The following is a 27198-nucleotide window of genomic DNA, read 5'->3' as shown; positions in this document are numbered from 1 at the left end:
TCAGATGGAGGATAAAAAGGTAGAAAATTTATGAATGAGATTTATATCAGGATGCAGAAAAAAGCTTCTTAAAGACATGACCCCCATCAGATGTTGGTTCTCTTCCCATTTGTACTCCTCCTTTAGGCTCGATCTCATGAACTTAAACTTTTGTCTGTGTAATCCAAAGAAGTTAGCTTTTTCAAAGGGTGTTGCAATAAAATGCCAGATTACAGTAATTCAGCTGTAGACTGGTGTACACAGAAAGTACCCTTTCCCAAATCCAATTTCCCTCCTCTTACATCTATATAAAATACTTTTGTGTCAGGCTGTGGTCGACACTTGATATATTCCAAGTGAACATAGGATTGTGCTGATGCTCTAGATATGTAAAATTAGTGGTTAGAGAGAAAAATAAACGTTATTTATTCATATTATTCTTTTCTCTTATGAAGAAAAGAGGACCCGAATGCAGAGCAGGAGACGAGAGTATAAGAAAACCAATATTTATTAGCCTAGCTGGTACAGAGACTAATGCGAAGACAATTGAAAAGCAGGGAACACGGACTGCAGCTGGGCGTTGGAGGAGCCGCCGCTCCTCATTGGCAAAAGTTTGTGTCTTTGTGTTCCCAGAAGAACGGACTCACTCGGCTTGATGACGGCGTAGATGGAGACGGCGTCTCGTGTGGAGACCACGAGACGTGGAGCTGGAAACACAGGTTCAGGCGATGAGGTTGAAGCACAGGCGGAGAAAGCGTCTCGACAGGAGAAGACGAGACGAACCAGGAAGTGAAGCGGCAGCTCCACTGGAGACGAGGAGAACCAGAACAAGAGGATGGAAGGCGGAAGTGATCCTTCAAGATGGTGGAATCCACTGGAGCTCGAGCGGCAGGAGATGTGGTGACCTGCAGGAAGCGCAGGGTAAGTATCGAGTTGGAGTCAAGCGTTTCGAGTAGCAAGGTAAGTGCGGTCTTTACCGGCTGAGCTGAAACAACAGACTGACGCTGATGAGAGGGATGACTCCGCCTTAAGAGTCCTCCTGATCGCTGATGACAAGCAGGTGCGGGCGGAATCGCCAGGTGGACTCAATCACCAGCGTCTTCTGGAAGTAGGTCAACCACGCCTCCTGCAGAGACAGAGGAGAAACACGGAGCAGCAGGGAAAACAACAGAATGCAGTGGAATGTGTATGGAGTGTCGATCGTGACACTTTATTCCCTGCATTTTGATCTGGTAAATATGAGTCAATTCTAAAATACAGAGTGGAGCAGCCAGAGAAACAGAGTTTTAACTTTGAAACTTTGTGGTTTCACGACCCATGATGGCTTTCTTTGTGTTTCTCTCTGGTCTCAACAGGATTATATAACATTTAGGTCCAAACAGCGCCACCAAGAGGCCAAAACTGGAGGCCAGGATGGCAAAAACCTCCACTGCATCTGCATATTTGCCTGGTGAGCTGATGTAAGCAGGGACAAAGGCCACCCACACTGCACAGAAGATCAACATGCTGAAAGTGATGAGTTTGGCCTCATTGAAACTGTCTGGAAGATTCCTTGCTAGAAAAGCTAACAAACAACTGAGGACAGCCAGTAAACCAATATAACCAAGTAAAAGTGCAAAACCAACTGTGGACCCAACTGCACACTCATAAACTATCTTGTCACTGTGATACTGGGTGTTTTTATGAGGCACTGGTGAAGCAGAGACAAGCCAGACAGTGCAGATTGCTGCTTGAACACAAGTCAGAACCAGAACTGTCCCTCTCTGCTGCACAGCACCAAACCACTTCAGACTGGACTCACCTCCTGGTTTGGAGGCCCTGAACACAGCCAGAACCACCATGGTTTTCACCAGGATACATGAGACACAAAGCACAAAGCTGATGCCAAATGCTGCATGTCTTAGTTGACAAGTCCATAATCTGGGTCGTCCAATGAAGAGCAACGAGCAGAGGAAACAGAACTTTAGTGACACCAAGAGAAGAAAACTGAGTTCTGAATTGTTGGCACGAACTATAGGTGTGCTGTGATGATGGATGAAGATGCCCAGAACAACAGCACAGATACATGTGCCCAACAGTGAGATGGTTGTCAAGCAGATACCCAGAGGCTCATGGTAGGAGAGGAACTCTGTTTTCTTAAGAACACAGTGGTCACGCTGGGGGCTGGACCAGAAATCTTCTGGACAACTGGTGCACTCCATGGAGTCTGAGAAAAGAGGGTGATGAGATACATGTTTATACAACATCTCTGAACTGTGCTGTTTAAAAGTTTACACTCACCAGTTGTATTGCTGATCTTTCCCTCAGAACAAGGGACACAGTCAAAACAACACTCAGGTTCCCCCTTCTTTCTGGCCATGCGGGAACCTGGAGGACAACTGTCACTGCACACTGACCGAGGAGGCTGTGTGGACAAACATCACTGTCTGTTAGACTCATCTATAATGATTAAGGGAAAGAGATGGTCGTCTGAAAAAGTAAGAAGTTACCTGTTTGGATTCAAAGTTCCAGAAGATTTTGTCTTCATCCAGTGTGAGTTCTTCACCTTTGAAGGCTGACCTCTTAACATCACCCACTCTCTGAACTTTAGTTCTTCCATCAGGCAGCCACACCCAGTTCATGATGTCATAAACAGGTAAGGCATCACCATTTTCATCAAATGACACTTGATCACCAAATGTTGTGGTGAAGTTGACTTTTTCCATGTAATACAGAAGCTTTGGAAATTAGAATTAGACATGGAAGGAAAAACAAAAATACTACTTGAATTGTTTGTTTTGTTGAGGTGTTAAGTCACACTTTTTTGATAACATATATAAACTACTCACAAATGGTCGGGGATATTTGGCTTTTGATTCAATTTCAGAATGCACCTAAAATGCACTATATCCTTTACAGGTGAACTTAAGTGAACCTTCTCTAAACTTTCTAATGTTTTAGTACTTATTGAATAACATTCTCTAACAAGGTGATTAACAACAACTGTCTCATGCAGTGGTTCAATTGTTATTGACCCACTAAAAGTTCTGGTTCAATGTCAATTGAACACCCTTATCTGTCAATATGGGCACCAAAATGAAAACACTGCAGCAACGCACAAATCCATGTAAAGGTGCGTCACTTTTCCACATTTGCATAAATGCCTATGATTCCACTCATACTCATGGGGAGTGTGCTTCAGTCAGAGGTTTTTTCCATTACAGTGAGTTCAACAGTTATTGGACAAATGCGGCAAAAATGTCACTTCCACAGAAGCTGGGCTTCTCTGGGAGTCAACTGAGCAGTGGGCGGGCACGGACACTGGGCTTCTGCATGATGATTGGAGGAACTGTCTGAAAGGTGCAACCTGTTTTTGATTGACAGGGGCAGCTGATGAAACTTACATTACACTGACCCTCGTGGACCTCTGTGGACACACGAACACGGTATAACTTTATAATGATATATTATATTAGTATCATCTCATTAGAATTGTAAAGTAAATCTAATCTAAATCTAATCTAAACCTAATTTGCACACAGTTGTAAAGAGGCATGCTTTAATTTACTAATGCATATGCACTTAATTCAGTTTAAGCAAGAAATACAAAGGATGAAATCAAGAGTAGAGTGTAGAGTGATATCTCACCTGCCATGGCTCCAGTCTTTGTAAATGAGCACAGGTGTTGTTGCTGAAAGGTCCTCTCCCTGACTCACACTGCAGCATGTCATCAAGAGCATACACCAGAGCGTACACAGCCTTATACACATTATATTCTGACCTGAGGTCTGAAACATCCAGGAAATCATTCTCCAAATTCTCTATATTTTCCTGTCCAGTGCATAATTCTCCTCCAGCTTCCACCCAACCTGCTGGAGGTGGTGCAAACCTACACTGAAATGTGTGTTCCCAGAACTGATTCACCTGAAAAACATTACACTTCTCGAAATCATGACACTAATTAATTTTTGTTTGTACCATATCAGATAAAAACATTTAACTCTCACCAGGTTGTTGCCATCTGTGTTGTTGTGATGTAGTTCAGGACGTATTTGTAACAGGAAGTTTTTGAGTCCTGGTATTTCTCCTCGACGGATGGCGATGCCCAGTGTTCCACCCAGGTACGACATGAGGTGAGGAGTCTGCAGAACATCAGCTGATGACCAGGCTTCACTGGCAATCCACTGCAGGCCTGTGACATTCTGCCTCACCACCTGTACATTGAATATACAAATTAATACCAGTAAAGTAAAATCTACTTTCCACAGTCTGAACAGTTTTCTTATTTGACCAATATGGTGGCTGGTCTCAGTCTTAATTACATTCATTAGGATTCTGTCTTACTCTGCTGACTGTAAATTACCCTCCAATTTTATCTTGTGACTTTTCTCTAACCCCTGTGGCCACAATCCTTCTCTCACTCTCTCTCTGAGGTCATCAGGCTGAAAAGAGTCCATACAGTCTTGTGATCATGATCATCATCACCATTTTCATTTCACAATTTGAATGTTTGTATTCTTTGAAAATGTGTTGTGTAATAAGAATTTCTGTGTGTGCAAAAATGACTGATTCTCATTTTAATTCTGGAAGGGGCATCCCTCCTCTGTGGCACTTCCTGAGGTTTCTCCCATTTTTTCCCCTGTGAAATGTTTTTCTTGTGTTTTTCTTTATCTGATGAGAGGCTGTAATGATCGAGGCTGTCACTGCTGTACAGACTGTAAACCCTTCAAGGCAATCTGTGTTCATGATGATGGGCTATATAAATAAAAATGACTGGACTGGACATAGTTGATGTCATTCACAAACCTGTGTGTGTGTGTGTGTGTGTGTGTGTGTGTGTGTGTGTGTGTGTGTGTGTGTGTGTGTGTGTGTGTGTGTGTGTGTGTGTGTGTGTGTGTGTGTGAGTCCTCACAGCGGATCACAGGCACATTTTGTTTGGCAGAGATTTTTACACCTAAACATCCAGGCTCGGAAAGGCAAGTAGCATTAAGGGCCTTGCTTAGAGGCCCAAGGAACCCCAGCCTTCAACACCAAGGTCTGTGGACAATACCACTGAGCTATCCTAGCTGCAAACCTATTTTTTACCATAGACCCCCCCCACCCCAACCCTGACCATAGTAAGCAAAATCCTCTTTGCTGCAGCTTTAACAAATTACAAGCGTAACCTAATTAATGAAATACATTATTCACAGAACAAATGTTTTTTGCATCATCATGATTTTAGAACTCACCTCTTTCATGAGGTTAATCATGTGACTCTCATGTGCAAACACAATCACCACTCGAGCTGTAGATTTCCTCATCACATCCACTATTCTCCTTAGTTCAACAGGGTCATCACCCCAGGGCAAAATCTCTGTGTAAGCCAGACAACCTCCACCAGCTGGACCCAGATCAGAGTGAAAGGATCGGGCAGCGTGGACTCCATAATCATCATCACTGATGAGCAGACCTGCCCAAGTCCAACCAAAGTGTTTTAGAATCTGAATCATAGCATTCACCTATGTGGACACAGAGCAGAGGGATTAGTGCACAGGCTGGAATCATCTTTACTAGAAATCCTGATCAACAGCTTCATCAAAGACTCATAATCACTGTCTTTAAGTGTTGTATATCTGACACCACACAACTCTGTCACTGAGACATATAACATGACTGGTGACACACTCTTTTCTTTTTGTAGATAGATTTTCACCTGAAAAGCATCACTCGGGATCGTCCTAAAGAAAGATGGAAACTGTTGTCGGTCACTCAGACAGGAACATGTGGCAAAATAACTCACCTGCGGGAAAAAAGACAGATCTTGTATCATAAAAACAGGCAAAGTATGCTTACTTATACATTTTTATGTTGAATACTACTTGTTTTGGGTTTTTTTTAAATTTGCATTTAAATTTATTGGGAATTATTAAGCAAACTTACCATAGACACTCTGTACAAACCTATGACTGTGGATATGGCGATTGTACGAGTCGAGGAAGAATCTCCCACAATCCCTAGGACTGGAGGAGTTCCTACACAGTTCTCCTCTAATGTAACTTGCTCTTCTTGACCACTGACTAAGGTCAGTGCTGCACGAAATCCAATTCCTAGTTGAAGGCAGTTATCATACAGACTGTATCCCAGAGTCACATTAGGCAGCAGGTTTGACTTTCTGTTGATCTCATCAATAGCAAAGGCCATGGTCTGAGCCTGTCTGAATCCTAGAACATCAAAACTAACACCATAAACACAAGTGTTTACTATCTGATATACATTATAAAGTAACTGTGCAAAGTTACGGATGTTCCACAAATACAGTTTCTCCAGTTAATGATCATCAGTATCAACACCAGCACTAAACCTTTCACACAGGTCACATATAGTGTAATTATTTCACTGTATTAAGATGATAACTAGAAAAATAACACTAATATTTTACAGACTCACCCATAACAGGTCGGCAGCTCTAGCTCTGAGGTAAAAGACACATCAGGATCAACAGAGAAGAAATGGATTTGGAAAATCCCTCCAAGAATCACATCTCCAGGTTTGTTCATCCCGTTTAGATTAAACTGTCCCTGTGAGTGACAAGAGGAGGAAAGAGAGGAGAACACAGCAGAGGAGAAGCAGCAGTACAACATTAACCAGAGGCATTTACTGTTTAAAAATACCCTCATGACTTTGCTCATCTCTACATAGTGCATTTTATTGACTTGCAATTGTTAATCTTGCTCACTACTTATTAAGGCAGAATGAGAAGCTGTTGGGGCAGGTCTTTGTTTTTGTGTGTGTGTGTGTGTGTGTGTGTGTGTGTGTGTGTGTGTGTGTGTGTGTGTGTGTGTGTGTGTGTGTGTGTGTGTGTGTGTGTGTGTGTGTGTGTGTGTGTGTGTGTGTGTGTGCCATAAGCACTGACCTTGTCAGGAACAGTAGACTTCATGCAGACCAACATCTGTTCCTAATAAGGCAGAATCTAATTTCTGCCAACTGTTTGACTTTAGGAGTAAGATTTCAATATTAGGTTAAGGTTAAGGTTAAGCTTTAACTGGTTATGGTCAGATGTTTCAGGAGGTTTTGTTTAGGCCGTCAGTGCAGGGTCCAAACCTGTGTGTTTCATCTCACACAATCTATGTTTTCCCCACACATGAAAAGAGTCACACTTTAGATCTTGTGTCATCCTCACTCACTCACTCACTCACTCACTCATCTTCTACCACTTTATCCTCCACTTGAAGGTTGCTGGTGCTGATCTCAGCTGACGGGGCTAAAGTCACGGTATACCCTGGACAGGTCGCCAGTCCATCACAGTCCACATAGAGACAAACAACCGTTTACACTCACAGTCAATCTAATCCCCAAAGCTGTGCGAGGAAACCGGAGAACCCGGAGGAGAACATGGGGAGATTATGTGAACTCCATGAGGAAAGGCCCTTGTTCTGACCATCTGTGCTTAGTCTGGTCAACTCTTCTCGCTTCAGTGCTGATGACATTATCAACCTTTTTAATTCTTTAAACCAGATGTTCTAAACGGGTTAGGGTTAGAGCTGTGTGAGAATGCATGCACGTGCATCCAGTTTGGTTTCACACTGAAAACGCCTCTTGTGGGTCTGTCTTTTCATTTCGTCACACAGATTATTGAGACAGCTCACATTGGCTGCAAGCTCAATTTGTGAAAAGAAAGATCTCAGCACTCCTTATTGGCCTGAGATTAGCTCTGGGTTTGTTTGAACAATGGTGTCTCTAATGGTTTTTAGGTTGGTCTGAAACATAAGGTCTGGGCCCACAGAGCCCAGGTCTGGTTCTGGGCTTCTGGGCAGTTCTTGGCTAAAGGGGCCTAAGCCAAGCTCATCACCTTCAGCATGCTGAAATTCTGTGCACCCTGGATCACATTTATCCCAGCTTACTTTTAGCTCACCTGCTAAATGTACTGTGTTTCCTGGCCTCCAGTGTTGGACTATTTATGTGTATTTTTGCTCCAAAGTGTTTCATCATATTGTTTCGGCCAGTGATGAACACCAAGAAACAATGAATGAACAAAAATCAATCCTAGTGCATGTAAGGTTAGGGAATAGTGAAAGAAAAAGTCCCTTAAATAGACTATCGGCATATTTATATTTATATAACTTCTTCATATGATAATTGTGTGAATGTTTCAATGTTTTTTCCCCAAATTGCTAAACATTTTGACCTGTTTTGCTTGGTGTGGAAATAAACACATAACAAAACATGTTCACTTATAAAGTTTGAGTGACAACAAATCACAATTTTGAAAAAAAGTTTGTCATTAATTCTAATTGTTACATTGTTACATTGTAGGGTGTATCCAGTTTTTAGGGAACATTGGCCCTGATGGTATCTGATCATGAGGCCAACTCCCATGTGATCTGGTTGGTGATGTAAGGGTTTGAGGGCATTGCCAGTTGGCATGTAAAAGAGTGTTGATGACACACTACATGAAGTGACATCATCTGTCACACACACACACACACAGGTCTTTAGGGAGTGTGCCAGAGTGTTTCATCATAAAGTTCACGCCAAAGGACAAAAATTAACAAAGGTCAAATCAAGTACATGTAAGTTTAGGAAGGCATTAACATTTTTAACACAGATTATTATTGGCATATGGTTCACAGCAGTGAAACACCTCAAATGGACAGAATGTGAAGTGGCTACGAGATGACCACTAGATGGTAGCAGTGAACCAATCCTTTTGGTGGGGTCTTTAATTTCAGGATGAGTTGAAAACAGTAAAAAAATAAAAAAGTTTATATAGTGGAATTAATTTGTCATAATTCAAATTATACATTTTCCTTTTGGCAGTTTGGATTAACTTAAATTGTTGAGGTTTGTGCTTATACATATGTGCAGCCCAAACAACTAAAGAGTTCTATAAAAAAGGAAACGTGATATAAAGCAGTGATAACACCCTTATACATGCAGACACTTGGGTGATCTCAGCTCTCTTTATTGGCCTGAGATTAGCTCTGGGTTTGTTTGAACTGAACTCACCTCTTATCCTCAGTGGTTTTCAGGTTGGTTCTGAAACAAAGGTCTGGGCTCACAGAGATTGTGTGTAAGCTGCTGGGGAAAGCTCATCTACCATGATTCTGCACTAGGAGTTTCAGTCACAGATGCTCATTTGACTGATGTTTGATGCATTCACAGAAAAACCTGCTTAGACCTGGTGTAAACATCCTTCCAGAGGGATCCATCTGTTCTGCACTAAGTACAGGTCTGAACCCTGGACTAGTGACACATACCACATCCAGAGGTGGTTTGGGGACATATGTGGCCACATTACTGAACAGGCATGAGCGCTAATTGTCTTCATAATGGAATAAAGAATATTCTCTGACCCACTGAAGTTTCGTTCATAGTCTCTGCCACAATATTAACACCGATTATCACACAATATTAAAACAAATCAGGTTACACCAGTGTGAGTAGTGCTTTGATTCACACAGCTCCTCAGAACTCTTTCTCTCAGCACGTCACACTGACATCAAACACACCTGAACATATATCTGCATATTTGAATGCAACACAGACGTAAGATTCAGTCAGCGATGGGAAACACAAAGACAAGTGTACTGCCTTTGATGTAAGCTAGCATCATTTTTCTACCAAACACCAAATTACCAGTGTGATACATTACACATAAAGAAAAAAGTATTCTAAATGACCACCATGATCCTTTTATTAAACATTTCTAGCCTGATAGAATTTCCAGGGCATGATGATCTGCTCAGAAGGTTTCAGACAAACCTAATCTAACCCTTCAATACCACTTTATCCACCACATGAGAGTAACGAGGAGGCAGGTTCACAGCCTGGACATGGCTCAAATCAGGCGATTGTCCATTTCACCTGATCTGCAGGACTGTGGGAGGAAACCGGAGGAAACAGGCACTGACGGATGGAAACTCAGATCAATGTAATCTTACATTTCTTAGACAATACATTAATTTTTGTACACCTGTGACTGCAGGCTAAAACAACATTTAACAATAAAAATGCTATTTCGCATGTAATTGGTGTTTCATCATTTCTGTTCTTTGCCCATCAGGTGCTGTTTTGTATTCTTTTCAGGCTTCAGTAAAATAATGTAACTCTTTGGAGCAAACAGGCAGAACAATAAGCCAAAGCTGGAGGCCAAGATGGCAAACGACTCAACTGCATCTGCATAATTTCCAGGGGAGCTGATATAAGCAGGGATGAATGCTAGCCACACAGCACAGAAGATCAGCATGCTGAATGTGATGAACTTGGCCTCATTGAAGTTTCCCGGCAACTTTCGAGCCAGAAAAGCCAATACAAAGCACAGACAGGCCTGTAGACCAATATATCCAAGAACACACCAGAATGCCAGGCTAGAGCCCACACTACACTCCAGTATGATCTTTGAATGTTCATATTGTGTATTTCTGGATGGAAATGGGGGAGCATCAATGAGCCAAGCAGCACAGATAACCATCTGAACCAGAGTGCAGCTGGAGATAATGGTCCTCTGCTGCTTCGGCCCCAGCCACTTCATGATGTTGTGCCCTGGCCTGGTGGCAGTGAACGCAGCCAGTACCACCAGGGTCTTCCCCAGGATGCAGGAAATACACAGTGAAAATGTGATGCTAAAGGCAGTGTGGCGCAGCATGCAGGACCAATGTGTTGGCTTTCCAATGAAAAGCAGAGAACACAGGAAACACAGAGTCAGTGCAAACAGTATGAAGAAACTGAGCTCAGAGTTATTCACACGGACGATGGCTGTGTGTCTGTGACAGAAGAAAACTCCACAGACAGCCAGAGTGAAGCAGGCGCCCACCACAGACATCACTGTCAGGGCTATTCCCAATAAATCCAGGCTCAAGTACTCCACTTTCTTGGAGATGCAGGCTGTTCTGTCGTTGTTTGACCAGAAATCCTCAGGACAAATTGTACAGTCTACTGAATCTAAAGGGAAGTAAGTATGAACAATTGTCACTATTGCAATACTTCTGTACTACAATTGTAAGAAGGGATTTGCTTTGACTTGTTATTGTTCAGCTCAAACTCACTTGTCTGATTGCTAATTTTGCCGCTGTCACATGGTACACAGTCAAAGCAGCAGATAGGCTCCCCACGACGGACAGCCTTCCGGGAGCCTGGAAGACAACTGGCACTGCACACAGACACTGGCACCTAGAGTGGTGATATTGGTTAATTTTATTGGTTAATCTATTGACAGGTGGAAAATTCCTCAAAACCACTTGTCAATAAAATATTTGTTACTTCTAGGTTCTCAAGTGTGTTGAGTTTTATATTGGCTAGATATGTTTGGTCTGCAGATGTCAGTCTACACTACAGGTATGCTGGTAGTCTTCAAACCACCTTTAGATGGTCACATGTTTACAAGCTGTACACTGAGGACTGGGTTCTGTTAAATATATTTAGCTGTAGATCTCTGAGAGCTCTTTCAGAAGCAATTAATGTAATCAAGAATGATTCATTCATTGTCTACCGCTTTATCCTGCACATGAGAGTCACGTGGAGCTGGAACCAATCCCAGCTGACGTGAGACAAAAGGCGAGGTCAGACCCAGGAGGGGTCACCAGACCAGCATACAGAGACAAACTCATTCTGAAGTTCCACAAAGAAAGATCCATGAGGAAAACAGCAGTGGATAGTAGGTCACCAAACACATCATAGTGCAGATGCATTTGAGTGTTGTAGCACATTTCAAGTGCCCTGACTAATACTCAACAATGCACAAGCATACATTATTTTACCTACAGGATGTCTACAAACACATTATCTGTGCTGTCCTTCAGTGTGTCCTGCCTGAGGAAGGAGAGGGCTTCAGAGTGCCATCACACATGGACTGGGACAATCCTGCCATCTAGTTCAGTTAATATGCAATATGCATTAATATTTGTCCTCTAATGATGTTTGTGTTGTATAGTGTATGCATACAAGCTGCTGGGAGGCATCCATTCATTTGTCTTTTCATTTGTGTATGGATTTGTCCTGCATTCATTTCAATGTGCAGACATGTGGGCTCTGTATTATATATATTCAGACCTTTGAATGTGCATTTATTCTTATGTTCTATAATATGATCTTTGAATAAGTGCTTTCTTCAATTTTGAAAGTAGCTGATTTACTTGCTTTGATTTATCCTAATTCAATAAAGCAGCATTGTGTTACTTTTTGATGTGTTTTTGTATTTCTATTGTGTGTATGAATATACAATTATTATTAATAATTTTCAATAAATAAATCAATTATTGTAATCAATGATTACAAATGTTAAGATCATGACCATGGGTATAGTTGAAGCTAACGCCACAGGATAAATCTCCATGGTAACTTATGTCATAACATATCCTGCCTTCCCCTATCCTGCTTTTGAGAAACCGGATCACGGATAAATTAAGCCGGGATAAGCAACATAGCCCGGCTTAATCCCTTATCTTACTTTTGTGAAACGGGCCCCCGGCCTGTATCAGATCCAGTCTGTTCTGACCACCTGACTTACCTCCATCTCAACCTACAGAACTTCAACAGTTGGCATCTGATGAAGGTGAAAACACAGTGTGAGCAGCTTGCCTCACTCTGATGTCCTGCCCACATTATCCCGTCCTCCTGAATCAGCAGCTCCTCTCCAACAGCCTTGGTTCCATCAAACAAACCCACATTGACAAATTCAATGTTTCCGTCTGTGCCTCTCTGCCAGTTGATGATATCATAATAGGGTACAGAGTCGCCCTTGGCATCAAAGTCCACCTCCTCACCACCAATCTGAAAGTTCACTTCCTGGAGGTAGTGTTGCAGCTTGAAAATTAGAAAGGCAAAATGATTTCTACATGCAACACAAAGGCTTATGTTGTATTATTATTACTCAAATGTGTTAAAATCTGTATTAGTGAGCACTCCTGACGATTTCAGATGATCTCTCAGGACACCTGATGTGGAATCCTGGGTTAGTGTGGTTACACGTGGTCTGCAGTAATGAGGCCCATGTTGGCTCGACTTATGGTTGTGAAATTCAATTCAATTTAATTTAATAATTTTCTGCAAATACATGCTCTAAATGACAATATTTTAAATTAGAATTTTGGGAAAATACAAAAAAACACAAACTAATTTTGCAGTGGTCTCTTAATTTATTCCAGACCTGTATAGTATGTTAAATACATTTGTTAAATGGAAAATAATCGGTCTGAATCCCACCTACAATACTTTCAAGGCCCACCATTGGGCCGACCACCTTTGACCCACAGTTTGTAATGGTAAAGAAACAGTGGATGATACAGTACCTGCCAAGGGTTTATGTTGTTGCTCTGAGCACATGAGTTGTTCAGGAAAGGCCCTCTCCCTGGCTGACAGAGGAGGAGGTTGTGCAGGGAATGAGCAATGGCATAAACAGCCTTATAGACATTATAGGCGACTCTAGGGCTGGATGTATTCATGTAGGCTGAGTGCTGTTCCAGCAGAGACTCCTGCCCAGAGCAGGGCGGCATCTTGGTGACAGAGGATGGAAAAGGACTGCAACCATACAGAGACTCCCACAGCTCATGCACCAGCACATTGTCAGGATATCTCTGAGGGTTTACTGTCTGCAGAAAGTCACCCAGTCTGGAGATATGACCTTTTCTGATGCCAAACCCAATGGTTCCTCCCAAGTAAGGGTAATACTCTCTCCCTGAAAAGACTGATGCTGTGACCAAGGCTTCACTCGCCACCCACTGGATTCCAGTAATGTTCAGAGTCATGTAGTCTCTCAAGAAAGGTGTCATCTCCCCTTCAGCTGCAAATACCACCACCACTTTTGCATTAGAGCTGCGCATCACCTTTACAGAGGGTCAGATAATGTAGATGACAGAAGGAGGCAAAAACAAAACTGTGACAATAAGAAAAACTCAGATGTACAGAGTGAAAAACAACTAGTATTTCTATAGACCTTAGTGTAGATCAATATTTCAGGTGATAATTTTTCAGAAAATGAAAAACACTTTGAGCTGATGCAAAGCTGGTGCTTTTACCAGGTCATGTTTTTGTTTACATGATTCATCTCTTCCTGTTGTATTTTGGTACGAACATTGTCTGCTCTGCCCCAATAGTTTCACCTGTGACATAATTCATTTTCCTCGTGTTATGAGCTCTTCATTTTATGGACATTGTCTCGTGTTTTGTGATTCTGATCCTTGATTGAAAAGCATGTGTACTGACCTATTGTGGACTTGATGGCTGTGCCAGCAGTGTGTGAATGGGTCAACACTAAGAAATCAAAGTACGAGACTGTACCTAACAAGGCAACAAATGCTTTGTTGCTCCGGTGGTACCCTATCAGGGTACAAGCACTGTACCTTTCTCAGTGTGTACCAATCAGTACTTTTTTTGTACCAGGACATAAAGGTACATTCTTGTCACTAGGGGTGCAGAAATGTTTCTTTAGAGGTACAAAAATGTACTAATTTTAAAGGTACACTGCTTGGAGTACCACTGGAGCAACAAAGCATTTGTACCTTTTTAGGTACAGTCTCTTTGATTTCTTAGTGTGTATGAAAGGTCTGTGTCGAAGTCAACATCGCCCTCAGTGTTTTCATACCTTCATGATCCTTAGTCCTGCCTCGTGAGCGTAGAGCAGAGGAATAATTTCTTGGTACGCTACACATACTTTGGTGTCCTGCAATTCTCTCAGTAAACCTTTTGCAGCAGAGCGACCATATTCATGGTCTCCTCGCAGCAGCCCCACCCAAGTCCACTTAAAGTGCACCAGCAGCTGTGCAATGGCTTTGACCTGGGCTCAACAGAACAAGACAATCGACCAGCAGAAAAACATCAACAAACATCAATAATAAGGATTAGAACAATAAAGGATTATCAACTGTGATTATTATAACGACCAAACCTGAAGAGAACTTTAACATAATATAAGAAAGAAAAAAACGTATATGTTTAAATCCATTAATTGGTGTTTGAAGATTTGCCTCTTTTTTATTCAAGTTTTAATTGTACAGTTTAAAGCTTTAAGGGTAGTTGTAATAATTATATCTGATGACAGAGTAGAAAATGTGTTGAGCTTTGACTGAAAACAACAACTGACCACATGTTCTACATTTTACCTGGTAGTCATCACTAGGAATGACTCTGAAGAAGGTTGGATATGTTTGTCTGTCTGACAAACATGCACATGAAGAAAAGTAGCTGATCTGTGTAAAAACAGAGTGCAGTGTTACTGAGACAAGAAGAATAATTTTGTGAAGATTGACATAAATAAAGTCACTGTTACCATGGGGATCCTGAATGGCTGCAGGATTCTTGACACAACAATAGACTGAGCAGATCCAGAAGCCCCAATCACAGCGAGGAGTGACGAGGCATTTGTGCACATAGAAGAGTTTTCCTCACTCACCCCATTCAGCATCGATAAAACAGCTCTCTGTACAGTCAGTGGATATCCACATGAATCAAATATATTGTAGCCCAGAGTGTGATTCGGCAACAGCCCTGGATTCTGGTTTATCTCCTCCACTGCCAGTCTCATAGTCTGAGCCCACCGGAAAGCCCTGGGATCAAATCTGTGGCTGATACAGATGAATGTTGTCTGTTTAATTAAAAACTCTAATGATTATAAACACATTCAGTCTTCTCCATTTTAAATTAAGGGTTCAATATTAGACATAATTCACAGGATAAAGTATCAAGTATCAAATCCTCCCACTATCATCTTTGAAACTCACCCATTGCAGTTTATTGGTGGTGGTCTGTAGGAACTGTTAAGGTCTGGCATTTTCAGATTAAAATGCAGGGGGAAAATCCCACCGATGACATAGTCACCCTGGACCACAAAGCCTGGCTGGAAGCTGTTAAGAAGAGTGCACTTTGAGGAAAGTGAGCGATCAGTTAAAGTGAGGACACTGACAGAATAAAGCAGAGAAAATAAAGCAAGTGAAGTCATAATGTTTCACTGGGCTGAGGATAGAATGAGAGGGACAGAGCCAAAGATAAGGCACTTTATAAAGTCTATCACACCTTCTCAGTCACAGAGTGGCTTTGGATTGGACAGACGTCCACAATCAGGTGGCTCAAGTGGGTTAATGCAAACTGTGGGGAAAAAGATAAGGCCCTAAATAAAGAAAATACAAAGACAAATGCACAAACAAATACTGTCTCATGTGATAATGTACATATTTGTTTTTGTACGTAAAGAGGCAACAGACATTTGTGTCTCATGGTTTCTGTTTGGTTACCGTCATGAAGATGAAAGTAAAAAATCCTGTACTGTTGTCATGACCCCAGGAACTTTTCTCCTGATCTTAAATGACATTCAACATTTCATATTAAAGTGTTTGGGTCTCTGTTCAGTATTTCTGACATACTTTCAAGTACTTAATATTTGTCAGTCATTACGTGCTAATATGATTCCACGGTGCTCTGCACAAACTGAATGGTGCAAGTTTTCATTTACAGTACATGCACGAAACTTGGCAGGGTGATCGGACCAAGAACTAGACAAAGATCAAGTGACCTACTGAGTTGACCTGTACAGAACATATGTGTGATCTTTAAACATGAAGTTAATAAAAGTTCCCAGCTTCCTTACAGGGTGTGGCTGTGGCGCAGCATTGAATTTGCATGATCACTATGAAACACAAAACTTGAATTTCCTGAGTAAAACAAGTGATATTGTGTTAAGATCTACAAAAAAAAACTCTGGTTGTCATTACATACACTCAAGAGGTAGTTGGTCATTTTAGATTAGTAATTTGAAGAAAAGTTGAAGTTATGAAAAATTAAATGTTTGTGGAATGGTGAAGGCCATGGTGCAGGGAATGACATTTCACCATGACACTGGAATTTGCTGCAACGTGGATGCACATGGTCGAATCTGCACCAAGCATTTGTGTTTAGACACATGCATGCTGTCCAAATGCTTTAAGTTCACCATGTTCATGTCCAAACTGTCATGCTCGCCATCACTGACAAGAGAAAGAACCCAAAAGCATGACAATGAGACAGTCAACAAATGTGACAAGGGACAGGCAGGCATCAGAAGTTCAAGACAGGCAAAACAGGGTCAGAACAAGGCTAACAAGATCATGCTGGCAACGCTTGGTAAACAAAACTACACAAGACAATCTGGCAGGAGTTGAATGAAAATGGGCTGCTACATAAACAGAGGAACTAATAAGTAAATGGACTGCAGGTGAGGAGATGGGCGGGGAAAACCAGGTGCGGGTCATGAGCTGATTTCAGGGCATGGAGAAAAAGGCGGGGTCTGAAATGACAGGAGAATGAGTGACAAGGCATGGAAACATATTAAAAGAAAAACAAACTATGTTACACAAACCATTAAACAGTCTGGTAAATATCACCATTACTGGGAGAAGGGTCACTCTGGCCTTTATTTGTGTTTCATCATCTAATTTCTTTGCCCATAAGGTGCTGTTTTGGCTTGGCTCCAGGTTGACCCTGGAAGAAATAATTTACAGCCACTCACTGTCCAGCACAACCAGGGACATGTCCCTGACCCACTGGATGGGGCATGATCGGGCTGAGCCAATGTAACGCCGCGCTGTCACGATGGTCTGGAACCGTTTTGTCTCTTGTGCTGGATTCAGACCATGATTTTTGCAATCAAAGTCCAAAGACAACAAAAAAAAACCAGGTGAATCAGGAATCACTGGACAGAAAGGAAACCAAATAAATTACTAAACTTGAATTATTGTATTGGAAAAAATTAATGTGAATCACACAATTTGAAATTGTATAGTTTAATTTGAATTATTGCATTGAAAAACTGAATAGTATAATTTGAAATTGAATTTTTCAAATTCAACATGCCAGATATCTTCGCATTCAGTTCAACAATTCAAATTCATCCGGGTAGTTCAAGGATGAAGGACGAACAATCGAGCACAGATACAGGATAATCTATAGCCGTGTCCCAAATGCAGATCTGCCGGTTTAGCGTTGGTAACAAAGCCAATGACAAAGCCTCCTCACTGAGGAATCATTCAGTTACAAGTTAATTCCTGGTAAATCCGTGGGTAACTCGCCTGTCAGCTGTAATGTGTTTTTATATGAAGCGCTTTGTCTCGTCATCATGGCTGGACAGACTGACTGGTTCAGGCTGTGACTGATCTCACAGCCTCACCTTTGGCACTGGCTCATTTGTTGGAAGGACCAGTTACATAGAGTCAGGATTGGAGTCAGGATCGTGAACTCAATTGCATGAGAACTGAAGCTTGTTTGAATAAGCAATTAAAAAAACTCAGGGAGGGCGCAAACAGACTCAAAATCTCCACAAAATACAGAAAATAACACTACAGCCTTGCTGCAATATCACTATGAACGACGAGATACAAACACTTGAATCGATGACTTGATCTTCTCTGAATATGTGTGACGCACTGACAAGAGTGAGGCTTTTAAAGGAAACAGTGGTAATCATCACCAGGTGTAAGTGGTCACTCATCAACGGGGCGCAGTGAAGACAGAGAGTGTGGAAATCCATCACCAAAGTAAAACAGGAAGTGACATAACAAAAACTAAAAACACCAACTAAACTAACCACTTCGTGACATAAGGCTTCATCTCTGCTTATTATCAAGTGTAGCAGGGAACTCACTGGGCGTCTGGGTTAGGGTTAGTGTTTGTGACACAGTTCAAATAATGACTGACAGGAAGTATTCAAAATAAAATCATATTCATATTTACAAAATCCTAGTCCATGTGAGAGAGAAAGTTTTCTGATGTATGAGCAGCATTGAGCAGATATATAACTTTTCTGTTTGTTTTCCAGAAACAATCAATCGATCAATCTTTATTTATACAGCTTCCTAAAATAGTCAGAACTTCTCCCACCAAACAAAACATTGTTAAAATAATTCCCATGAATAGGACAGAAACTCCTCATATTCAATGGGACATTTGATGCATTTCACACAGTCTGTTTTTCAAGGAGATAATGAGGTTGGTTAGATTATAAGCTAAGCTTATTCAAGCAAACCAGTTATAACCTGCTAATTTCTCCATCTGGACATGGTATACAGTCATAACAGCAAAGTCACTGCACCTGGTGCAGTTGTGTTCACTTCAACAACAATACTCCATTGGATTATCAAATATGGAGTAAGACATTATGACCGGCAATCCAGAAATGTGAGAGCAAAGCAATCTGAAAATCTACTTCCTCATTCATTCATTCACTCATTCATCATGAGTAGCATCAACATGTGAACATACGTATGTCACCCACTCAGCATATATGTCTAATCAGGTTTGGATAAATGCAGAATTATCTAATGATCCTGATCTGACTCAGCAACACAGATGAGACCTGGTCTGAGATCTGATCCATGACTCCATGATCCACTCGTCTCTCCTGATTGAACTATATACTAATGTACATTAAAGTAAAACGGACTGGTGTTTTAGGTTATCTAACTTATAGAATTATGTATATACATATATATATATATAATAATCAGAAGAAATATGTTGTTTTGTTTGAAGCAATGACATGGCACCGTTTACAGGAGGTGATTGATGAGAACAAAATAACAGGGAAGGTCAAGAGGGATCAAAACAAATCCTTAATCAATTTAAGTTTAACACGTTCATGTTATGAAAGAGGACTTCATTAGTAAAGATCCTGTTTTTTATGCTTGAACAAATCTGTTGTTCTCACTGAAGCTAAATGTAACGTGGGAACGTTTTCCACCAGGAGTTTTAAACACATGGGAACTCCTTTACTTCATTTTGTTTTTCCTTCAGTGTTGTTTTTTTGTGTTTATCTAGAACTTATTTACAGTTTGTTGCCTCATAGTTTAGTTGAAATTCTACCCTTGTTTTTGAATTGCTTTCTCCTTTTTAGGTATAAATCCCATCTTATGTCACTTCACAGAATGACGTTGATGACATGACATGATTCGTCAGTCCTGATACATCTTGCCTCGTATGTGGTACAAAAACAACGTTTTCCACATATCAAGATCATTGTTAAACACATCATATGACCTCATAATCAGCTGTTCTTCTTCAGTTAATCACTTAAACATGACGCCCTCCTTATGTTGATCATTGTTGATTTTAACTCCTCAAATGGCTGTAGGTTAACAAACATTGGTGTTGATCATAAACTGGGGAGAAATATTATGGATATTAGACAAGAACCAGAGATACTTGTACTGTAATTGTGGTCACAATGATTCAAGGTGCTGCCTAACGCTAACCCTCAGCGGACTCCTGAAATATTTCTTTTAGAAAAGTGACGGCTGAAATCTCAAAGAAATAAGGACACACTGAATGTAACTCAACAACTCACTTTTGCTTTTTCAGAATATTTTTGGGGGATGGGTCTTAGTTTTTTCTATTAGGGGTAGTGACTGAAAAACTGAAGAGAAAATAAATATTTAATCTTTGGAGAATAAAGTCTCTTCTCTGATACTCTATATGCATGAAAAAGTATGAATACATTTAATGGGATAATTACAGAATTACTGGAAACATTAAATATGTGTTCATTATTAAACCGTTTATGCAGTATAGTCAGGTAAAGAAAAACTAAAATGACTAAATAAGGACAGTGCTTAATATTGTATATCATGATGAGATGTTTTCCCCATGACGTGTTTCTTGGTGTTGTGTTCAGGCCGAAACAATATCACAAAACATTTTGGGGCAAATATGCAGAAAAGAAGTCCATAACTCGAGGCTAAAATTGCAAATATCTCCACAGCCACAGTGAATTTTCCAGGTGAGCTGACATAAGCTGGAATAAATGTGATCCAGACTGCACAGAATATTAACATGCTGAACGTGATGAACTTAGCTTCGTTAAAATGATCGGGTAACTTTCGAGCCAAGAAGGCCAGAACAAAACATAACAAAGCTAAGAGTCCTATGTATGCTAACACAGCCCAGAAGCCCACGGGTGAACCCAGAGCACACTCTAAGATGATTCTGTCCTCATACAGCAGCAGGTTTTTGAAAGGATAAGGAGGTTTGATCGTCAGCCACAGAATACAAAGGAAAACCTGTATGAGAGTGAACGCCAGAACACTGAGTCTCTGCTGTGCGGGTCCAAACCATTTCATCACATTACTGCCTGGAAGTGTTGCTTTAAAGGCCATTAAAACAACAATGGTTTTCCCCAGAACACAAGAGATGCAGAGGACAAAAGTGATGCCAAACGCAGTGTGTCGCAGCATGCAGGACCAGTGAGACGGCCGGCCGATGAAGGTCAGAGAACACAGGAAACACAGAGTCAAGGAGAAGAGCAGCAGGAAGCTCAGCTCAGAGTTGTTGGCTCGTACTAGAGGAGTTTCTTTGTGACAGTAGAAAACAAGTATCGTTATCAAAGTTAAAAAAACACCCAGCAGAGAAAATATAACTAAGAGAGTTCCAAGGATTTCATGATACGACAGGAATTCTTTGGTTTTGGGGATGCAGACATCTCTTTTCTCATTGGACCAGTACTCCAGTGAGCATTTGATACAGTCCACTGAATCTGCAAAATAAACAACAATACTCGTCATTTCAGAGCTCAACATTGTATATAAATATCATCATATATACAGCAAATATAAATACTGTCATATTTTCTGCAGTAGAGAACAACAGAGGTTCCCAAAAATAAAAATTCTCCAAAACCATCAATCATCAAGGTTCAAAGCTGGACACAATAAACACAGTTAACAGATAACATTGAAATGAAAATATTGGTGGTTGATGCCAATGACAAATAATAACTTCTCATAACCTGAATCTTGATCAAAATATTTGTGACCGTTTTGGCCATAATTCTTAATGTGGAGTTTAGGATTAAATATTATTTACATTTTTTATTAACTTTAAATCCCTCCATAAATACATATTCTGTGATGTATGTTATATGTAATATTAGTGTGAGGCTGTGAGGACACACACACACACACACACACACACACACACACACACACACTAACCTGTTGTATTAGTGATTTGACCTGCTGGACAGAGCACACAGTCATAACAACACACTGCTCTTCCTTTCTGAAGGACTTTATAGGTTCCTTGAACACAACTCTCTGAGCAGACAGACTTGGGCGCCTTCTGCACATCAGAAACAAAGACGTCAACATTCATTTCAAGTTTTTCTGAGCAATATTCAGGAAACCATTCTCCATTTTACCTCGGTCTGTCCATTTCCCCAGACAACTGGGATGTTATTCATGATAAACTGATGACTCTCTGGAAGAGAAGCATCATAAAGGCCAACTGTTACTCCTGCCATGGTCCCCTTGTTTCTCACTTGTAAATTAATGAGTTCATATCTTGCTGGTGAGTCTCCATTGTTGTCAAAATAAACTCGTTCCCCTTCCACAGTGGTAAAATTCACAGTGCTGAGATACTGCACCACCTGCATTTGACACATTATACAGCAATTACATGACCTACACGTTTTTGAATGAGTTCCCTGTCATTCTTTACTGTCGGTTCCTCACCTGCCAAGGCTGAATGTGTCTTATATCTGCACACATCCCAGATGCAAAGGGCCCTTTACCATATTCACATTTCATCAGGTTGTCAAGAGCATGAGCCACTGCGTAGACTGACTTGTACACATTGTTAGTAAATCTCAGCTCAGACACATCAGTGAATTTTGATTCTACATTTTCTAAGCTCTCAGAGCCGCTGCATGGTCTTCTGTGTGTGTTTGCACTTGTATTTAGTGAGCAGTCAAACACATCTTCCCAGAAATCTCTGACAAACTGACTGTCAGGATGGTGTGAGGGGTGGAGCTGCCTCAGGTGCCTCTCCAGCCCTGGGATCTCAGCTTGGCTGACGGTGAAGCCGAGTGAACCCAGCAGGATGTCGTGTCCCTCGATGTCAGTCAGAGAATGATCTGTGATCCAGGCATCACTGCCAACCCACTGCAGTCCTGTCATATTCTCTCTGTGCAATGCTGTTGCCAGCAACTTGACTTCTCTGTGAGACATAAAAGCCACAATGACTCTGGAGTCAGCTCGTTTAATGATGTCTATTATTCTTTGGAGACGATCGGGTGGATCTGACGACGAGAAGGATTCTGAATACTCGATGCAAATTCCATATTCTTGCGCAGCTTGGATAAATGCAGCGATGCCACTGCGGCCATATTCATTATCGACAGCTATTGTTCCAATCCAAGTCCAACTGAAGAATTTGACCAGCTTTGCCAGTGCTCTGCTCTGATAGTAGTCACTGGGAATTGTTCTGAAGAAGGTGGGATACTCTTTCCTGTTGCTCAGACAGGAGCATGTGGCAAAATGACTTATCTGCAATGACATAATAGATGTAATCATATATATATATATATATATATATATATATATATATATATATATATATATATATATATATATAAATATCTGTTAACACAATATTACACATATTTACTATTCTATATTTGTCATACTTACCACAGGAATATGAAACCTTCCAACAACTCTTTCAAATGCAATCGTTGGCACTGATCCTGAATGTCCAAGGATAGCTAGCACTGTGTTAGCATCAGTGCAGCCATCATCACTGAACTCTCCCTTTATTCCACTGAGCAGAGCCAGGGCTGCTCTCAGGATGTCCATGGTCCCACAGTTATCATAGATCTTGTAGCCAAGTTGAACATTAGGCATCATTTCAGGATTGTTGTTGATCTCGTTGATAGCAAAGATCATTGCTTGAGCAAATTTGAATTCTCTCAAATTAAAGCTGACATGGTGAAAAAAGTGAAGATCATATCTCAGCATGTTAAAAACATGTTCATCTTTACAACAATATGACAAATACGACACCTACTTTTTACACTTTCGTTCTCCTGGAATGATCTGAAATGTGTTGGACACATAATCCTGACCCGTGCGAAATGAAAAAATGCCTCCTATAATGAGGTCACCATCCTGAGTCAGTTCAGGTGGTTGTGTTGAGCCCTGGAGTCGACAAACACACTCTCCATCTACAATGAGCAGAAGCACGAGCAGCAGAATGAACAAACGCATAGCTGTGCTCTGCTGCAGGTCAACCAGCTCCACATCTCACCGCAGAGCTTTATACACATTTAAAAACAAGGAGGAGCTAGAGTCCAGCCTCAGGACATGAAACTCAAATCTGTGAGATTGTAGGTTTTAGAATAAGAAATCGAGCGTTTCTGCATTTACTTCATTGTTTGGAAAGGCTTATATGACTCTTCTTTCACATATCACTCATAGATGTCACCTAAATGTACTGATCGTGTTTCGATTGACATTTTAGAGGAGCACAACAGTTTAGTTACATTCAGAATGAGTTTGATGTCGTCTTCCCCGTCCTGTTCTGCTTTGGCAAAAAGAAGCAAAGAGCTTGACTAAAAGAGCCTGAAAGAGCTTAAAAGAACTTAAAGGAGCTTAAAAGAACCTGCTCGGCTCGGCTTGTGGTCACTGTTGTACTGGGTATCGTTCTGTGGAAGGACTTGATTTTGTCAGTGAGAAAAGCACAGGTGGAAAACATGAATGAAAACTTTAAAAATGATGAATAGTCACACTATCATATCTGTTATTGTGTTTCTTTTCTTTTCTTTTCTAACCCTGATGACAGCAGCTACAGCCATACAAGGAGAAGAGGATGTTTGTGCCATAAGGTCTGATACATGGTGTGTTCTTATTAACCTCTGAGTCTGGGCAAACTGGGACCCCCTGAAATTCAAACTTAATGCTGTAAAAGTGTCCACGACTGTTCTGGACCTCTGTATGGACATCAATGTGTCAAAGATAATTAAACCACATGGAGGCATCACATGAACCTCAGTGTAAATCTGAGTCATGTCATAGTTTATTTATTAATGATTCTGTATACAGGATATATTGAAGATTATGTACATGAACAGTTCATACAATAGAAGAAATGAAAAGATAAGATATTACAGTGTTACAGAGCTTGAACAGGCCCAACTGAATGACCTGAATGTTGATGCCATCAGCACATTAATGAGATTAAACACCAAGGACATAATGATGCTATTCATTCTTTCATTCTGTGTCGTGCACCTTCAGAATGTTCTAGTTTGATAAAGACATACACTTTTTGTTGCACTGTGATCTTATATTGAGGGGGGGGGGGTTCATGTCATATTCTATCTCATAGACCATGAGATTTCATCTCTCAGCTGCTCCAGAAGGTTATTCAGGAAACCTTTAACCCATCACTTCCACCACTTTCTGCTCTGTTAATGTCTCGGTGTACTTCCTGTCACTATTGACTGCCCTGACCCTCATCCAACCAAAGTGTTTGACCAGCAAAGGAAATGCCGTCCTGCTGTGTAAACACTCACCAGCAGCAGTGTGTGAGTGGGTGTGAAAGATGAGTGAACGGTAAATCTGTGGAGTAGGGCAGCTTTGAGTGGTCATCAAGAGTGTATAAATACACACCATTGACTTCTTACTGAGCACTGGTGTTTTGAATGGTCCTGTGTACGTAACAATAGAAGAAGATTCAGACTGTCCAATGATCACATGAACATCCCCACAGTGTTGAGACACAGTTGTTTTAAACATTTGGTTAAACAAAGCCTACGATGACCTGGAGAATGTGAGCCGCCTACAGAATGAAACAGGAAGCAGCTTCATCCTCTGCTGCTGCAAACACTAACAACCACAGAAGTGTTATAATCTTAGCTGAACACTCATTGACCAATCAGATGAAATGAATTAGTTTGATCAGTTTTAATTTGACCTTTCACCCAAACATTGCTAATAATTCCTTCTTTGATGGAGAGCGGACCAGAAGGTTCTCACAGTTCCATTCTTCTCTTAAACTGTTGAAGTTTTCAGATTGTTCCATGAACAGACTTTTGAATGAAAAGAAACCTGAGCTGAGATTATCTTTATAAGGATTATGTATATGCTGTTGTTCTATGGGATTATCACGACACGTATCATCGTATCATCATTATGAGCCAAAGATAAGTGACTATAATTAATGCTGTCAAGTTTATTTTCAACAATAGAATGAAATATAGAATTGATTTGTGAGATAAATGAAAAGGTCAAACACACATAAACACACGTGTGTATTATCATTATATCAATATGTCAAATGATTTTCTCCTGTTTATGATTTATTTGAAATAACTTGACCAATCCTCAGGATAGCATCTTTTTTTATGGAGCTCTGTATTTAGATTCAAGTTCAACTTTTGACAACTAAGGCAGTGGACTGTGTGATCTTTAATTTGATGTTATTCAGCCAAAGGGAATATTAATATTTAATTAAAAAGCTGTTTGTGTGTTTGTTCACTCGTCTCTGGAGGGATTTGTCTTCTGGGACCTGCTTTCATTTGAAAGAACAATGATTAACACCTCAGGCTTTTCCAGCTACATAATAACAAGAAGAACTAAACAAGTCACTGTGTCTGAGTCAACCTTCAGGATTTCATCACTTTACCTTCACTTAACTTTACTTCTGCTTATTTAAAGTCACCATTAGTCAATAATAATAATAATAATAACAACAATAACTATAATGAACTTAACTCTAGTTACTTCCTGAGATCCACAATTAATTCCAGATGATCATATATTGTATAGATCGGGATTCTTCACCTTTTTGACCTTGAGGTCCAGTTTTTATCGTACAAAGTTCAATATTAACAGTGTTTAGGTTTAATTGACCTCACTCTCGGTTTGATTTGAATTCAATAATAAACCAAATCCACTCATTGTTCAACAAGCAAAAACCTTGTCGAATAAAATGACATGATGAAATGGGATCATCACAAAGACGTTTATTAAACATGTGTATGTAAACCTGCACATTAATACTCACTAATACACACTAATACTCACTAATACTCACCAATAATCACTAATACACACTAAAACACACTAATACTGTATCCACAAAGAAAAAACATGTGACAAAAGCTGTGACAAGAAGACATTTCAAGGATCAAGTCAGGTTTTTTATTATTACTATTATTATTATTATTATTATTATTATTATCCATCCATCCATTATCTACCGCTTTATCTATCTAGGTTCGCATTATCTATCCTCCACCAGAGGGTCGCGGGGGATGCTAATAATTAAAAAAAAACAATATTAGGATTTTGCTTTAAATTAATCAGAAATAAATTATATATATATAAATCGATGAATCAAAACAGTCTTCTTCTCTGTGTATTGGTGCCTGTTAAACAACTAAGTGATGCATTACCGCCACCACGTGGTCGGAGGCTGCATTGTAACTGAGCGTCTCATGCGTCTGTGTTCTTGTGATAATCTAGG

At 40.5% G+C, this 27198-nt stretch overlaps 3 protein-coding genes across 3 annotated transcripts; all 3 read right to left on the bottom strand.

The window, feature by feature from the left end:
- Positions 1–510: 510 nt before the first annotated feature.
- On the bottom strand, positions 511–6629 carry LOC310924575 (extracellular calcium-sensing receptor-like; the record flags this gene model as incomplete). Its single annotated transcript, XM_083886357.1, has 11 exons — positions 511–884; positions 1271–2185; positions 2260–2383; positions 2469–2696; positions 3607–3882; positions 3966–4172; positions 5190–5459; positions 5654–5740; positions 5881–6175; positions 6388–6518; positions 6612–6629. The coding sequence occupies 11 exons, from the start codon at positions 6627–6629 to the stop codon at positions 511–513; spliced, it is 2925 nt and encodes a 974-aa protein (XP_083742483.1).
- Positions 6630–9979: 3350 nt separating this feature from the next.
- Positions 9980–17460, bottom strand: LOC310924574 (extracellular calcium-sensing receptor-like; the record flags this gene model as incomplete). Its single annotated transcript, XM_083886356.1, has 9 exons — positions 9980–10881; positions 10986–11109; positions 12517–12741; positions 13227–13760; positions 14519–14710; positions 15036–15122; positions 15203–15491; positions 15654–15776; positions 17414–17460. 9 exons carry the CDS (start codon positions 17458–17460, stop codon positions 9980–9982), a joined length of 2523 nt encoding a protein of 840 aa, XP_083742482.1.
- Positions 17461–20507: 3047 nt separating this feature from the next.
- LOC310924573 (extracellular calcium-sensing receptor-like) lies at positions 20508–23936 on the bottom strand (the record flags this gene model as incomplete). Its single annotated transcript, XM_083886355.1, has 6 exons — positions 20508–21427; positions 21885–22011; positions 22091–22318; positions 22404–23216; positions 23361–23649; positions 23737–23936. The coding sequence occupies 6 exons, from the start codon at positions 23934–23936 to the stop codon at positions 20508–20510; spliced, it is 2577 nt and encodes an 858-aa protein (XP_083742481.1).
- Positions 23937–27198: the final 3262 nt, after the last annotated feature.

This window comes from Microchirus variegatus (genome assembly GCF_963457635.1).
Source record: "Microchirus variegatus genome assembly, chromosome: 3".
NCBI classification, from domain to species: Eukaryota; Metazoa; Chordata; class Actinopteri; order Pleuronectiformes; family Soleidae; genus Microchirus; species Microchirus variegatus.
This window is presented reverse-complemented; position numbering and strand designations above follow the sequence as displayed.